The sequence below is a fragment of the Periophthalmus magnuspinnatus genome, chromosome 21 (assembly GCF_009829125.3).
Source record: "Periophthalmus magnuspinnatus isolate fPerMag1 chromosome 21, fPerMag1.2.pri, whole genome shotgun sequence".
Taxonomy (NCBI): Eukaryota; Metazoa; Chordata; class Actinopteri; order Gobiiformes; family Gobiidae; genus Periophthalmus; species Periophthalmus magnuspinnatus.
Genome location: NC_047146.1, coordinates 2,924,889 through 2,940,944, shown reverse-complemented (window position 1 = coordinate 2,940,944; position 16,056 = coordinate 2,924,889). Strand labels below are relative to the sequence as shown.

At 45.4% G+C, this 16,056-nt stretch overlaps 2 protein-coding genes across 2 annotated transcripts; both read left to right on the top strand.

The window, feature by feature from the left end:
* The first annotated feature begins 6,998 nt into the window (after positions 1-6,998).
* LOC117388822 (tripartite motif-containing protein 16-like) lies at positions 6,999-8,951 on the top strand. Its single transcript, XM_033986365.2, has 2 exons — positions 6,999-8,438; positions 8,679-8,951. Exons 1-2 carry the CDS (start codon positions 7,040-7,042, stop codon positions 8,918-8,920), a joined length of 1,641 nt encoding a protein of 546 aa, XP_033842256.1. The 5' UTR covers positions 6,999-7,039; the 3' UTR covers positions 8,921-8,951.
* Positions 8,952-9,760: 809 nt separating this feature from the next.
* Positions 9,761-11,693, top strand: LOC117389441 (E3 ubiquitin/ISG15 ligase TRIM25-like). Its single transcript, XM_033987119.2, has one exon. The coding sequence runs from the start codon at positions 9,791-9,793 to the stop codon at positions 11,222-11,224; it is 1,434 nt and encodes a 477-aa protein (XP_033843010.2). The 5' UTR covers positions 9,761-9,790; the 3' UTR covers positions 11,225-11,693.
* Positions 11,694-16,056: the final 4,363 nt, after the last annotated feature.

The window sequence follows — 16,056 nt, the reverse complement described above, 5'->3', positions numbered from 1 at the left end:
GCTACTCTCATGTCATTTTCACAGCAAAGTTGAAGCCACGCGTTTCTGACCTGGTCTCTCAAAGGCAACAGCAGAAGTCACACTGATTTGCAGTAAATATTCATTAGTGCAGGGGTCGGCAACCCACGGCTCTGGAGCTGCATGCGGCTCTTTCAGCCTTATACTGCGGCTCTGCGTGGCTTGGGAAAATACATTTCAAGTATTTAATTGAAGTGTATTTTATTTGTGTTAGTTCTTTTTTTTATTGTGTTTTAAATTTGAAGATTATTGTGATCTTGAAATATTAAAATACAATATATTTACAATATATTTTCATATTTTTCGTTGATCAAAATAAGTGTCACACTCGCGTAACAATGTTAAAATCAAACACTGCTCACGCCTCACAGACACAGACACAGACACACAGACACAGACACAGCTCACAGTCCTGCGTAAAGACACAGCCCTGATTTTCAGACGCTGTGCGCACAGGGGTCAGGAGCAGGAGGATCTTCTCCGATGTAACTGTCGCCCGTCCCTCCTGAAGCGCTAATAAGCTTGTCCGTTGATGTATCATGAAAATCCTGAGAGGAAATCGCCATAGAAATCTATTTGATGTAGTGACAAGTTTATTATATCTGTGATAGATCTGCTCTTGTCTCCGCGATGACGTTTCACGTATAACACATCAGACACGTCGTTCAAAAGTAGAGCCACAAGAGAGTGAAAATGAGCCAAAACGAAAGTCTTTGGAGAGCTTTTTAACAAAGGAGAAAAGGACAACTGAGGATCCAGAGGAGGAGCCTACGACCTCCAAGAAAAAGAAAGATAAATTTAACAGACGAGTCCGCTCTGTGTAATATGTGGGAAAAGCAAATGAGGCAATGAAACCTTCAAAACTGCTTTGGCACATGGAGACTAAGCACCTGGGATTAAAAGATAAGATTTAGAGTTTTTTGAAAGAAACTGCGGAGCAGACTAGACATAATCACACTGTGGGTGTCATTGTCTCTCATCTCCTCGATGGGTCCACCTCATCCCAAAGACTCAAGTGCAGTTCTCCTCTGATGCAGCCGTTTGGTGAGTTGTATTTTTTATGCACTTAACTTATTCTTGCCATATTTATCTGCCACGTGTAGAAGGTTTGTCCATGAAAATAAAACCTACAGTATTCTGTTATATTATTATTATTATAATTATATACAATGTTATCTTCATTTTAGATGTCAAAAAGTATTTTCGGCTCCCAGTGTTTTATTTTCCGTGGAAACTGGGTCCAAATGGCTCTTTGCGTGTTAAAGGCCGACCCTGTAGCGTGATGGAAATTAGGTGATGGGTGTGAGTTAAAATGTTAAAAATAATAAATAGCATAAATACAATAAGTTCATTATTGAAATACATAAGGTTAAAAATTTAAATAATTTCAGTGTTTGGTATTAAAAAAAGTCATGTCTTTGTGAAAAGGTATGTATGTAATTTGTTGTGAGTTCATACATTGTATTGGTTTTATTCTTTGTACACCGTGATGTTAATGCACAATTCATTTTGTGTGCCAGTAAAACATACATGTGTCTTGAATTTGAAAAAAATATATTAAAAAATTCAATAAACAAGGATGAGTGTGCATATGAAACCGGTGGGGTTCAGTACCTCCAACAAGGTTAAGAACCACTGGTTTACAGTGCGGGTGGAGAGCTGCTGACCTCAACTGGGGATGTTGTCGGGCGGTGGAAAGGATACTTTGAGGATCTCCTCAATCCCGCCGTCACGTCTTCCGAGGAGGAAGCAGAGACTGGGGACCTGGAGGCGGACTCGTCCATCACCCTGGCTGAAGTCACCGAGGTGGTTGGTGAGCTCCTCAGTGGCAAGACTCCGGGGGTCTCTGGATGTTGTGGGGCTGTCTTGGCTGACATGTCTCTGCAACATCGCATGGCGGTCGGGGACAGTACCTGTGGAATGGCAGACCGGGGTGATGGTCCCTCTGTATAAGAAGGGGGACCGGAGGGTGTGTTCCAATTACAGAGGAATCACACTCCTCAGCCTCTGCAGTAAGATCTATTCCAGGGACTGGAGAGGAGAATCTGATCAATAGTTGAACCTCGGATTCAGGTGCAGCAGTGTGGTTTTCATCCTGGTCGTGGACCAGCTCTATACTCTCCATCGGGTCCTAGAGGGTTCATGGGAATTTGCCACAGTCCACATGTGTTTTGAGCATCTGGAGAAGGTCCTTTGGGGGGTGCTAAGCTCTCGATTTACCGGTCAATCTACGTTCCTACCCTCACCTATGGTCATGAGCTCTGGGTAATGACCGAAAGAACAAGGTCACGGATACAATCAGCCGAAATGGGTTTCAATTCAATTCAATTCAATTTATTTGTAGTCATTGTCACAGAAGAACAACGGAATTGCGTTTGGAGCATCCCATAAAGTGCAAACCAATAAATAATAAATACCCCTTAAACCCAAGTGTAAACATTGACCCAGTGTGGCTTCAGTACAACATGAGACAGTCTTGTAGCAGCATGATGGTGTCAGTAAGATGCACAAAACAGGGACATACAGACAGGGACCTGAGAATCATGACAAAATGCAACAATGCAACCAGTTCAATGTTATTAAGAGTTGGATGTGGCTTTTGTCCGTGAGAGGGGGGTAGAGAGGGGCCGAGAGGGGCCGAGAGGGGAGAGGGGCAGAGTTCAGGAGCCTCACAGCCTGTGGATACAGACTGTTAGCCAGTCTGGATGTTCTGGCCCGTATGGACCTGTACCTTCTCCCTGAGGACAGCAGGTGAAAAAGATGGTGTGCAGGGTGATGTTGGTCCTGCAGGATGTTGTGCACTCTCCTCAGACAGCGAGTGGAGTAGATGGTGCTGATTTCTGGCAGAGTCGTTCTGATGATTCTACCGGCTGCTTTCACCACCTGCTGGTGCAGCTGGAGAACCACACTAAAAGTCCATACGTCAGAACGCTACTGATGGCACAGTTATAAAAGTTCAACATCAGAGGTCTGGGAATGTGGGCACTCCTCAATTTCGTCAGGTAGTAAAGGCGCTGTTGGGCCTTCCGTACAGCTGAGGTGATGTGATCACCCCAGGACAGGTCCTTAGTCATGGTTACCCCCAGGAATTTAAAACTGCTCACCCTCTCCACTGCCTCGGTGCCAATGAGGAGAGGTAGGTGGTTGTTGTGACTTTTTCTGCGGAAATCCACAACAATCTCCTTGGTCTTTTTAGTGTTTAAAAGCAAGTTATTGTGGTGGCACCATGACTCGAGGTGCTGCACCTCCCTCCTGTAGTTAACCTCATCATTGGTGGATATGAGGCCGAGCACTGTGGTGTCATCAGCAAACTTAACGATGAGGTTAGACGCAGAGGAGGAAAGACAGTCATGGGTGAAGAGAGTGTATAGCAGAGGGCTCAGAACACACCCTTGAGGGACCCCGGTGTTGACAACAAGGGTGGGGGAGGTGTTCTTGCCCACTCTGACACTCTGTGTACGATTAGTGAGAAAATCCACAGGCCAGTTGCACAGAGAGAAGTTGAGTCCCAGTTGGTGGAGTTTGGACCGAAGTTTGTTTGGCCGGATGGGGTTAAAAGCCGAACTGTAGTCTACAAAGAGGAGCCGAGCGTAGGTGTTCTTGTGCTCCAGGTGCTCCAGTAGTGTGTGCAGCACCATGGCTATGGCGTCCTCAGTTGACCGGTTCTCTCTGTATGCAAACTGGTATGGATCCAGGAATGGTGGCAAAGTGGCTTTGATGTGTTTTATGACCAGTCTCTCCAGGCATTTGGCGGGAATTGGAGTGAGTGCCACAGGTCTGTAATCATTCAGACATGTGACGTTTGACTGTTTTGGGATGGGGACAATGGTTGCTGCTTTGAAACAAGCTGGAACCAGTGAACAGGACAGTGAGGTGTTGTATATAGAGGTGAAGACATCCGCCAGCTCTGCAGCACAGTCTTTTAGCACCCGGCCCAGTACTCCATCTGGCCCGGCCGCCTTCCTGGTGTTGATGCTGCGGAACACACGTCTCTCCTCATGTGGAGCAGGGTCAGTCGAGGGGAGAGGGGACAGGACAGGGTCGGTGTTATTCCTGTCAAAACGGGCATAAAAGAGGTTTAAGTCCTCAGCCAGAGTAGGACTGTCAGCTGAGGGTGGTGGTGGTTTCCTCTTGTAGTCCGTAATAGCCCTGATGCCCTCCCAAACCTGTCTTGGGTTTGTGGTGTTCTCAAACCTGGCCTCAATACGCCTCCTGTGATGTCGTTTGGCAGTATTGATGCCACTCCTCAAGTTCTGGCAGCACTATATGCCTCCTGGTCCCCGGATTTGAAAGCAATATTCCTCGCTCGGATAAGTTGTTGAACTCTGTGTGTCATCCAGGGTGGCGTATTGGGAAACACGCGGAATTGTTTCCAGCTTGTTATGTTGTCCACACAGAAACATATGTAATCCAAGACAGTGGAGGTGAAACTGTCCAGTGTAAACACGATTGACGGTGTCCTGCTCTTTGAATACTTCCCAGTCTGTGTGGTGGAAACAGTCTTGGAGCATAGGAATAGCGTCCTGTGGCCATATTCTCACGGTTCTGATTGTAGTCCCAGTGCTCTTGACCTTTGGTGTATACACTGGGTACAGCAAAAGAGAGAGGTGGTCTGACAGACCCAAGTGGGGATAGGCCTGGGCTCTGTATGCGTCTGCAACATTAGTATACACCTGGTCCAAAGTTCTATCTCCTCTGGTAGCACACTTCACATTTCGGTGGAATTTGTGCAGTACAGATTTTAAGTCCGCATGGTTGAAGTCCCCAGCCACAATAAAAACACTGTCCGGGTGTGCTACCAGGCTGTTGTTGATGCTGCTGCTCACTTGTGCTAACGCTAACTTAGCATCAGCATCTGGTGGAATGTAAACAGCGCAGATGTAAACACAAGAAAATTCCCGAGGGAGATAGAATGGACGGCACTTTAACAGCAACAGTTCTGCCTCTGTACTACACAGTTTATCCATTACGACGATGTCCGGGGGGATGAGACACTCGGGTGTCAGTTGAAAATCTCCATAGCTCAGCTGTAGTAGCTCATCTCTGCTGTACTGAAATGTGCCAAGACTGTGTGAGATGATACACAGTACCACAAAAAGTGCGAAACAGTAGGAGCTCCGGGCCGCTGTGTTTGTGCGCACCGCCATCTTAAAAATCAATCCGTAGGGTGGTCGGGGCACCCTTAGGGATAGGGTGAGGAGCTCTGTCACACAGGAGGAGCTCAGAGTAGAGCCACTGCTCCTACACGTCGAGAGGAGCCAGCTGAGGTGGCTCGGGCATCTGCTGGACGCCTCCCTAGGGAGGTGTTCTGGGCATGTCCCCCCGGAGGAGGCCCCGGGGAAGACCCAGGGCACGCTGGAGGGACTATGTCTCTCTGGCCTGGGAACGCCTTGGGGTCCCACCGGAGGAGCTGGAGGACGTGTCTGGGGTGAGGGAAGTCTGGGGCCACTGCTGCCCCCACGACCCGGCCCCGGATAAAAGGAAGAACATGGATGGATGGAAAAGAACTCAACATGTGTGTATGACACAAAACAGAACTCCAGGTCTGTTTGTGATGAGGAAACATCATTAGGACAGATCAGAAATCAGCGTAACATGGACCTTTAATATTTATATTTTATAGTTAATAAAATGTCCAACTTTCTTTTCTTACTTTTCCATAGTTTAATCCCAAAAGAGTTTTGGTGAACTTTTGTCTGTGTCTAATTTCTGTCATAATGCTCCATTTTGGGTTGGCAGTGGCGTAAATAACACGAAAGACACGTCCCTTTAAGAGTCTGGTCGCCATGGAGACAGATTAGACTTTCCCTTTGAAGAAAAACACACTGGAAAAACTGCTGAGCAGGACCAGAGACTAGACCAGGACTGGACCGGGACCGGGACTAGACCTGGACTGGACTAGGACCGGGACTAGACCGGAACTGGACCAGGACCGGGACTGGACCAGATATAAGCCAAAACTAAACCAGGTCTAGACTGGGACTAGACCGGGACTGGACCTGGACTGGACCGGGACTGGACCGGGACTGGACCAGGACTGGAGCAGGACCAGGGCTAGGCCGGGACTAGACCAGGACCAGACCAGGAGTAGAAAAAGACTAAAGCAGGACTGGACCAGGACTAAACCAGATCTAAACCAGGGCTAAACTAGTACTGAACTAGGACTAGACCAAGACTAAACCAGGACTAAAAAAGTTGTTGGTTCAAATCTGTTTAATTCCTGGGCTCATCCACATTATAAATAAAGTAGCTCAAAGTTCAACATCTTTATCAACAGAAATCAAAATAATAAAAGTGGTGCCATTATTCTGCCCCAAACACGTCATCGTCAAGTAAAAGGATTTAATCGTAACATTAAAATGACAAGTTTGTGGAGCCGATCCCAGACAAATAATGAGAAAGTTCAGCATTTGTGGAGCAGAAGTTTGGATAATTCTTTTAAAAACAAGTTACAAAGGCCCCGACCTCCATCTGAAATTAGAAAATAAAACTGCAGATTTGTCACAAACAAAATATATTTTAAAACTGAAGATTCAGTTCACAGTGTTTCATTTTCCCAGGGTAAGAACAGACTCACACCATGTTAAATATATTATAACAAAAGGAAAAACTAAAACAGGGTAAAGAGTTAAGTCTAAACCAGGACTTAGATCTAATGCCCAACTGGTCTAAACCAGGACTAGACCAGGACTAGACCAGGACTAAACCAGGACTAAACCAGGACTAAACCAGGACTAAACCAATAAATAATGGGGTCTGTGTGAAATAAACTATTTTCTAATATAAAGCCCGCCTCCTCACTCCACTGTGGCACTACATTGATCCTTTACTCTTTGTTCCTCTTTGATTCTCTTTTGTAGAGTTTGACTTGTGCCCAGAGTCTCTTTTGAACTCTGATAAAACATGTGTCTGTGCCTTTAAGAGGCGTCGCTTCCTGCTTCCTCCACACAGAGCTGTGGGTGCTGCTCTCACTCTTAAGTTTCGTTTCTGTCCAAGTCAAACTGTTTCTGATCCAGGAGAGATGGCGCAGAAAGCACTCGACCAAGAAGCCTTTTCCTGCTCCGTGTGTTTGGATCTACTGAAGGATCCTGTGACTATTCCCTGTGGACACAGCTACTGCAGGAACTGTGTCCAACAGCACTGGGACCAAGAGGACGAGAAGCAGCTCTACAGCTGTCCTGAATGTCACCTCAGCTTCAGCCCCAGGCCTGCCCTAGTGAAAAACATCATGTTAGCAGCTGTAGTAGAGCAGATGAAGAAGACAGCGCCCCCTGCTGCCCTCTGCTATACTGGACCTGAGGATGTGTCCTGTGATGTGTGCACTGGGAAGAGGCTGAAAGCTGTCCAGTCCTGTCTGCAGTGTGTGGCCTCTTACTGTGAGCGCCACCTACAGCCTCATTATGAAGCTGCATCTTTAAAGAAACACCAGCTGGTGGCGCCGTCTCACAGGCTCCAGGAAAACATCTGCTCTCAACACGACAAAGTGATGGAACTATTCTGCCGCAGGGACCAGCAGCTGCTCTGCTCCCTGTGTGTGGACCAACATAAGGGTCATGACATAGTGACCTCTGCCTCAGAGAGGGCTCAGAGGCAGGCAGAGCTGCCGGCCAGGAGGGCCCTGCTGCTCCAGAGCCTCCAGCACAAAGAGACAGACCTGAAGAGGCTCCAACAGGAGGCCAAGGACATCAGGCGCTCTGCCCAGAAAGCAGTGCAGCGCAGCAACGACAGCTTCAGAGACATGGCCCTTCTCCTGAAGAAAAGACACTCTGAAGTGGAGCAGCAGATTCGCTCCCAGGAGCAAACCCAACTGAGCCGAGTCCAAGAGCTCCAGGACCAACTGCAGCAGGACGTGAGGGGGCTGAAGAGGAGGCTCTCTGAGCTGGACACACTGGCACTCACCCAGGATCATAACCAGTTTATACAGCGCTACACTTCACTGTCCAAACACACAGAGAGCACAGAGCCAGCCACCATTCACACAGGGGACCGGGGATACTTTGAGGAAGTGACCAGAGCTGTGTCCAAGCTCAGGGACACACTCCAGCTCACTCTGAGTCCAGTCCAGGTTTTACTGGCACCAGCGGAACCGAGCTCCAGAGAGGACTTTTTAAAAGATTCTACAGAAATCACTCTGGACCCAAACACAGTTAACGCATGGTTGTCTCTGTCTGATGGAAACAGAAGAGCAACATTTATGAGTGAAAACCAGAGTTATCCAGATCATCCAGACAGATTCAATTTCTGGTTTCAGGTCCTGAACAGAGAGAGTCTGACGGGCCGCTGTTACTGGGAGGTGGAGTGGAGTGGGAGGAATGCTCGTATAGCAGTTTCATACAGAGACATTCAGAGGCAAGGAAACTCTACTGAATGTTTATTTGGAAACAATGATAAATCCTGGGCCTTAGAGTGTAAATGCAACAGTTATTTATTTTGGTTTAACAAAGTTCCCTTAGAGGTTTCAAGTCCAGTCTCAAGTCCAGTCTCAAGTCCAGTCTCAAGTCCAGTCTCAAGTCCAGTTTCAAGTCCAGTCTCAAGTCCAGTCTCAAGTCCAGTCTCAAGTCCAGTCTCAAGTCCAGTCTCAAGTCCAGTCTCAAGTCCAGTCTCAAGTCCAGTCTCAAGTCCAGTTTCAAGTCCAGTCTCAAGTCCAGTCTCAAGTCCAGTCTCAAGTCCAGTCTCAAGTCCAGTCTCAAGTCCAGTCTCAAGTCCTGTCCAGCCCAGAATCGGGGTTTACCTGGACCACAGTGCAGGGGTTTTGGCGTTTTACAGCGTCTCTGAAAGTACCATGAGCCTCCTCCACAGAGTCCAGACCAGGTTCACTCAGCCTCTCTACGCTGGGGTCTGGATTTGTAGTAGTGGAGACACTGCAAATTTTCCTCAACTCAAATCAACAGTTTTGTTCTGATCCCAGTGATCCCAATTTGGGATCATATTTGTGCCACTATATTAAATATACTACTTCATATTGAAAATTATATTTTATTCAAAGATTTAATTTTAAATTTGATCGAAAATATCAAAATCGAGTTTGAACTTTTAGTACAGTTTATAAAAAGCAGTTTTAGCAACATTACTGTTTATATGAGTTCATATTTCCAGTTATATTATATTCTCTACATGTTTTACACCAGCCACTGTTTATAACTAACTTGATTTGAACTTTTTACTTTGAAATGTTATTCCTCACATAATGTAAATGTATTAAACTCTTTGCTGTACCTTCATTTAATTGTGTTTTTCAGACTGATCAGATTGTGGTTGTGCTGGTCTGTCATTAAACTGACAGGAGTGAATGCTCTGACATGGCAGAGGGTGCACTATTTCTGGTTGAGTTTTTTTTAAGACCTGCACAAGTTTATTAAAAAATATATATTTGTAATTCAAGTCAAACTAAAGATGTATTTGTAATTAAATGTGCAATTATATTTTCATGAAGATTCAGTTCACAGTGTTTCATTTTCCCTGGGTAAGAACAGACTCACACCATGTTAAATATATTATAACAAAAGGAAAAACTAAAACAGGGTAAAGAGTTAAGTCTAAACCAGGACTTAGATCTAATGCCCAACTGGTCTAAACCAGGACTAGACCAGGACTAACCCAGGACTAAACCAGGACTAAAACTGACTGTAAACTGCTCACACAGTCTGATAAAACATGTGTGTGTGCCTTTAAGAGGCGTCGCTTCCTGCTTCCTCCACACAGAGCTGTGGGTGCTGCTCTCACTCTAAAGTTTCGTTTCTGTCCAAGTCAAACTGTTTCTGATCCAGCAGAGATGGCGCAGAAAGCACTCGACCAAGAAGCCTTTTCCTGCTCCGTGTGTTTGGATCTACTGAAGGATCCTGTGACTATTCCCTGTGGACACAGCTACTGCAGGAACTGTGTCCAACAGCACTGGGACCAAGAGGACGAGAAGCAGCTCTACAGCTGTCCTGAATGTCACCTCAGCTTCAGCCCCAGGCCTGACCTGGTGAAAAACATCATGTTAGCAGGTTTAGTAGAGCAGATGAAGAAGACAGCGCCCCCTGCTGCCCTCTGCTATACTGGACCTGAGGATGTGTCCTGTGATGTGTGCACTGGGAAGAAGCTGAGAGCTGTCCAGTCCTGTCTGCAGTGTGTGGCCTCTTACTGTGAGCGCCACCTACAGCCTCATTATGCAGCTGCATCTTTAAAGAAACACCAGCGGGTGGCGCCGTCTCACAGGCTCCAGGAAAACATCTGCTCTGAACACCACAGACTGATGGATCTATTCTGCCGCAGTGACCAGCAGCTGCTCTGCTCCCTGTGTGTGGACCAACATAAGGGTCATGACATAGTGACCTCTGCCTCAGAGAGGGCTCAGAGGCAGGCAGAGCTGCCAGCCAGGAGGACCCTGCTGCTCCAGAGACTGGACCAACTGCAGCAGGACGTGAGGGGGCTGAAGAGAAGCCTCTCTGAACTGGATGCTCTGGAGCTCACGCAGGATGATAACCAGTTTATACAACGCTACGCTTCACTGTCCCCACACACACAGAGCACAGAGCCAGTTCACACAGGGTACAAGGGATACTTTACAACAGTGACCAGAGCTGTGTCCAACCTCAGGGACACACTACAGCTCGTTCTGAATCCAGTCCAGGTTTTACTGCCACCAGCTGAACCCAGCTCCAGAGAGGACTTCTTATATTATTCTACAGAAATCACTCTGGACCCAAACACAATTTACACCAAAGTGTGTCTGTCTGATGGAAACAGAAGAGTGAAATTTATGAGAAAAAACATGAGTTATCCAGATCATCCAGACAGATTCACTGTGTGTCAGGTCCTGAGCAGAGAGAGTCTGACGGGTCGCTGTTACTGGGAGGTGGAGTGGAGCTGGAGGAATGCTCGTGTAGCAGTTTCATACAGAGACATTCAGAGGAGAGGAGACTGTAATGCATGTAGATTTGGACACAATGATAAATCCTGGGCCTTAGAGTGTAAACTTAACAGTTATTCATTTTGGTTTAACTCAGTCCATTCCCAGGTCTCAGGTCCAGCCGCAGGTCCTGTCCGGCCCAGAATCGGGGTTTACTTGGACCACAGTGCAGGGGTTTTGGCGTTTTACAGCGTCTCTGAAAGTACCATGAGCCTCCTCCACAGAGTCCAGACCAGGTTCACTCAGCCTCTCTACGCTGGGCTCGGGTTTGGTGCTGCTGGAGACACTGCACATTTCCCTAAACTCAAATAGCAGCTTTGTTCTCCACAGCTGGGATCATATCTGTGCCTTTTATTTAAACAAACTAGTTACATCTTTAAAAGACTCTTTTATTTGGACTGTCCAAAAAAGACCACACTTTGAAAACACTGTTATTTTATTCTATTCAAAGACTTTATTATGTATTGTTTATAACTAACTCAATCTGAACTTTCTTTCTCTTCAAATGTTATTCCTCACATAATGTAAATGTATTAAACTCTTTGCTGTACCTTCATTTAATTGTGTTTTTCAGACTGATCAGATTGTGGTTGTGCTGGTCTGTCAGGCTCTCATTAAACTGACAGGAGTGAATGCTCTGACCGCACCTGTCCTCACGTGTCTGTTACACCTGACATGGCAGAGGCCGCACTATTTCCTTGTTGCAGTTTTCTTGAAGACTTGAGTAATTTCAAAAGAACAATATGTGTAATTAGTCAAATTAAAAATGTACTTGTGATTAAACCTGCAATTACATTTTCATGAAGATTCAGTTCACTGTGTTCATTTTGTCACTTATAAAGGAGAACTATGGGATATAGAGGAAAACAATTGGATTAAGTTTGAGTTTAAGTTAAAGCAGGACTCACGTGGCCTTTGGGAGAGTGTATCTTTGACTAGAAAGAGTTTTGGGGGCACCAACAAATTTACATTGGGACATTAATTTGATGATATCTAAGAGTGTGTGAAAGTTCACCAATCCTTTATTTCATTTATTAAATAATCTGAAGTTTTATACATAGAAATGTTATGGAATCCTGTTTTCCCTTCAGTTCTGCCTGTTTTAAGAATGGTGAAGTCATGGAGTACTTTAGTTCACCCTATAGTGTCTGTAGCTCCTGTGCTGTGGCTGTCAGTCCAGCTCCACTGTCCTTGAACTCAGCTCCGCTGGTCGGCCTTGCTGTAATATGCGCCGGTCCTTTTATGTCATGGCCCCTCTGGGTCGTCGCACATTTGCGGTCGGTGTCGTCTGTTCTGTCGCTTCCTCTAGCTCCAGACAACACTGTAGGCTATGCTAACCCCAGGTCCTTTTATACATGATCAGTGTTGGAGCCAGGGCACATGGAGCACCAAACTGCTCCTTTTTGTCTTTGTTTCAGTCTTAACTTATTCTTCCTGGTTTGTGCCATTCTTCTGACTGTTATCGTATCAAAAAGGTAAAGAAGACTGAACTTGCCTGCAATACGGATATGTATCATGTGACTGTTTAACTCATACTTGGGTTTAGTTTACATTATAGCTTTTGTAAATGAACTGTCTCTGCAAAGTCAGTGAAAAAACCTGTGTGAACTTTTCCTGCTGAGTTTAGTCACATGTATTTTATGGGCTGTGCCCACTGTTTTTGTTGGTTTAATTGATTTAATTATTTAATTTAGTTAGTCATCCACTCCCTATGTCACACTAAGATGTTCAATTATGGCAGTCTGTGAGGTGTGACGCTTATTGGTACTTTGCAGTGACATCATTGGGGAGAATGCATGTCTGTCTATGGCGTAATGTTCAGCACAATGCAAACAAACACAAATAAAAATGATGAGTTTTTAGAGTGTTTGAAAACCAGTGGGTCCATCTCGGTCAAACGCACCAGGTCACCTGTAAAGTGCACAACACACAGGCCCTAGAAAGTACAGGTCATCCAGACCTTAAACTACGATGGAGTTTTGCTACAATATTTACACTGCAAAGCAGACTTCTTCTGTCCCTGCGTGTGTTCAGCGTCACAACACTCCTTCAATCATCCTGATCCTCCTTCCGGCTGGCTCTGGCACGCCGGGACACCTACGCGGATAACAAATAAACACCAAAGTGTGCCCCAAACAATGGACAAGTGTTGCTACAATTGTCAGTACTCATACGGCTGGCAGAAATCTCTGCTCCTGCGTGTATGTCGCCTCATAACATTTGCATCCCCAGCGTGGTCGTGGTCCCAGGTGAGCATGCCTCGTCTGCTGCACCCAAACTCTCACTGTTCCGCTCTGCAGTGTCACTTCTGTACATCCCTCATGTGTCCATCCATATCCCCTGCATTCTACTCCACCAGCCAATGAAAACAGTTCCTCTGGGACTGACACAGTTGTGCTGAATAAAAGTGCAGCAAGTAAGAATAAACACAGGAAAACAGGTATCCCAGGTGTGAAAGAGATACTACGCCCCCTCATCTTGATTTAGTCTGGTGGGTGCGTGTCCGGATCTCAATGGCCTCCCTGATCCAACCATGGAACTTGGCTGCTCTCTGTGCTATTTACTTTCAGACATTATTGACAGTTGCAGTAATAACTCTTGTGTCCTGTTTGCAACAGTAAACACATTAACAAACCCTCCAGCTCCGCTGCCATTAGAGCTCATTTCCACCTCTAAGTGCAAGTGGTAAGTTTGCAGTGTTCTTTAATGACAAAGTTCAGGTCATTAAAAACGCCATGAATTCCACAATGACAAAAACATTCCTGCCGACACTTTGAGCTGACTCACTTTGCACCTGTAACTCACAAAACTGTCCAAGAGATTGTCACCAGTCTGAGTTCATCTATATGCTGTGCTCAACAGTTTACTATCACCATTTGCTTGCATAGTTAAAATGCCACTTTAATCTGGAACATTTTGAAGATGTTGGAAAACAGCGGTTATCAAGCCTCTCCTAAAGAAGAGCAGGCTTGAAGCCACAGTACTGAACAATTATCGACCCATCTCAACTTTGCCGTTTTTAGGCAAAGTCCTTGAAAAAGTTGTTTACCAACAGTTTATTAACTTTCTCCAAATGAACAACTCCTCCCTATTTTTCAGTCAGGTTTTAGACCCCACCACAGCACTGAGACTGCTCTTATCAAGGTGACAAATGACATCCACCTCAGTCTTGATCCTGTTAGATCTGAGTTCTGCTTTTGACTCTGTGGATCATAGGATCCTCTTACAGAGACTGGAGGACTGAGTGGGCATCTCTGATATGGCACTACACTTGTTCAAGTCCTATCTAGAAGACACGGAGTACTTGGTGGAATTAGAAAATGTGTCTTAGATAAAATATCCTTGATCTGTGGGGTGTCCCAGGGGTCAATCATTGGACCCCTGTTGTTCAATCTCTACATGCTGCTGTTAGGCCAGTTAATATGCAGCAATAATGTGTCCTACCACAACTCTGCAGACGAGTCAGATCTATGTCTCACTGCAGCAGGTGAATATGGACCAGTGGATTCACTGCATCAACAGATCAGTGTGTGGAGGAGAAACAACCTCCTCCAGCTAAACTCAGAAAACTGAAGTCACAGTCTTTGGTCCAAAGAAACAAAGAAACTGTCAGCAGTCACCTCCAGTCTCTCTCTCTCTAAAACCTTCAAATCAGGCTAGAAATCTAGAGGTAATACTGGACTCAGACCTGAACTTTAACAGCCACATCAAATCAGTAAAATCTGCAGCTTTTTACCATCAAAAACATGTAAAAAATCAAAGGTAAACTGTCAAAACCAGACTTCGAGAGACTTATCCTGCATTTGTGTCCAGTAGATTAGACGACTGTAACGTCCTGCTCACTGGCCTCTCCAAACGAGCCTTAACACAGAACAGAACATCCAGAACACTGCTGCTCGGGTCAGGACTAGAACCAGGAAGAACTTCACACATGTGTCCTGTGGCTCAGGTCTCTGGCTCCTGTGGCTCAGAGAATAGACTTTAAAGCAGCTCTGGATGTGAACAAGTTTCTCCATGGACCAGCACCAAAGAACATCTCCCACATGTTAGAGCCACATGAACCATCTCACACTCTTGAGGACTTCAGGGACCGGCCTCCTGCTGGTGCCAGAGTCAGGACTAAACATGGAGAATCAGTATTACAGTTTGATGCAGTTAAAACCTTCCTGAAGATGTGAGACAGGCCACTACTTTGACAATGTTTAAATCCAGACTCCAAACGGTTCTGTTTAGCTGAGCATATGACTGAAAGGTTTTTATTCTGCACTTTTCTCCTCTAATATAAATTTTATTCTGTAAAGCACTTTGAATTACTTTGAATACAAACTGTACTGTACAAATAAACTTGCCTTTCCTACTTATTGCTGTCCACATTTCTTACAAGATGGTGCACTTAGAAAAAAAGGTTCACTAGGATTTCCTGCTTAAGGGTTAATGTGACAGTGGTATGAAGATCTTTGGATACTATCTCATGATAGTTTTTTGTTGCAACTTATCATACTTCAGAATGTGTTATCGTGACAGGTCTAGTTCTGTCTGTTTTATCAGAAGACCTTATCAAACTAATTAAAAGCTGTAGATGTGTCCAAGACTGACACACATTGAGAGGTTTTAGATGTCATCCATGTCATCATTGCATGTTTGGGTAATTTTGTGATCTCTTCTGGGCTCTATTTGAACCCTCCTTTTAGTTAGTTGTAAGATTCTGTCCAAAGCTCAGCCTGAATGAATCTATATCTGCTGTGATGATTTGGGTTTGCTGTGCACAGATAGTTATTTAAACACTGGAGTGATTGGATCTTTACGCCCATCCTGTTATGATATAGCTGGTATGTTACATGTACTCTTAAATGTCAGGCAGAGGGCATGAAATACAAGGAAAAAGGAGACACTGAACTGTTGGTGGAAGTGAAAAGGAAGTGGACACAGTTGGACCAAGGCAACTGGTGAGATTTAGGTGACAGACACAGCAGAACAAAGAGCCTATCACCAGAAAGCCTGCTGCAGTGGCCGTCGTGCTAACAGCTCGGAATGGGTCAAAGGAAGGAACTAATGCCAGTATGAGTCAAGTACAGCAGCTACACTAGAGGGGAGTTGTACGGCGGAACTGGAAATTAATCAACGCTTGTACCAGATAAGTACAG

Coding starts and splice junctions, on each gene's coding strand:
- LOC117388822 (XM_033986365.2), top strand. CDS start 7,040: ATGGCGCAGAAAGCACTCGACCAAGAAGCCTTTTCCTGCTCCGTGTGT. Junction 8,439..8,678: donor CTTAGAGTGTAAATGCAACA/GTTATTTATTTT, acceptor TCTCAAGTCCAG/TCTCAAGTCCAGTCTCAAGT.
- LOC117389441 (XM_033987119.2), top strand. CDS start 9,791: ATGGCGCAGAAAGCACTCGACCAAGAAGCCTTTTCCTGCTCCGTGTGT.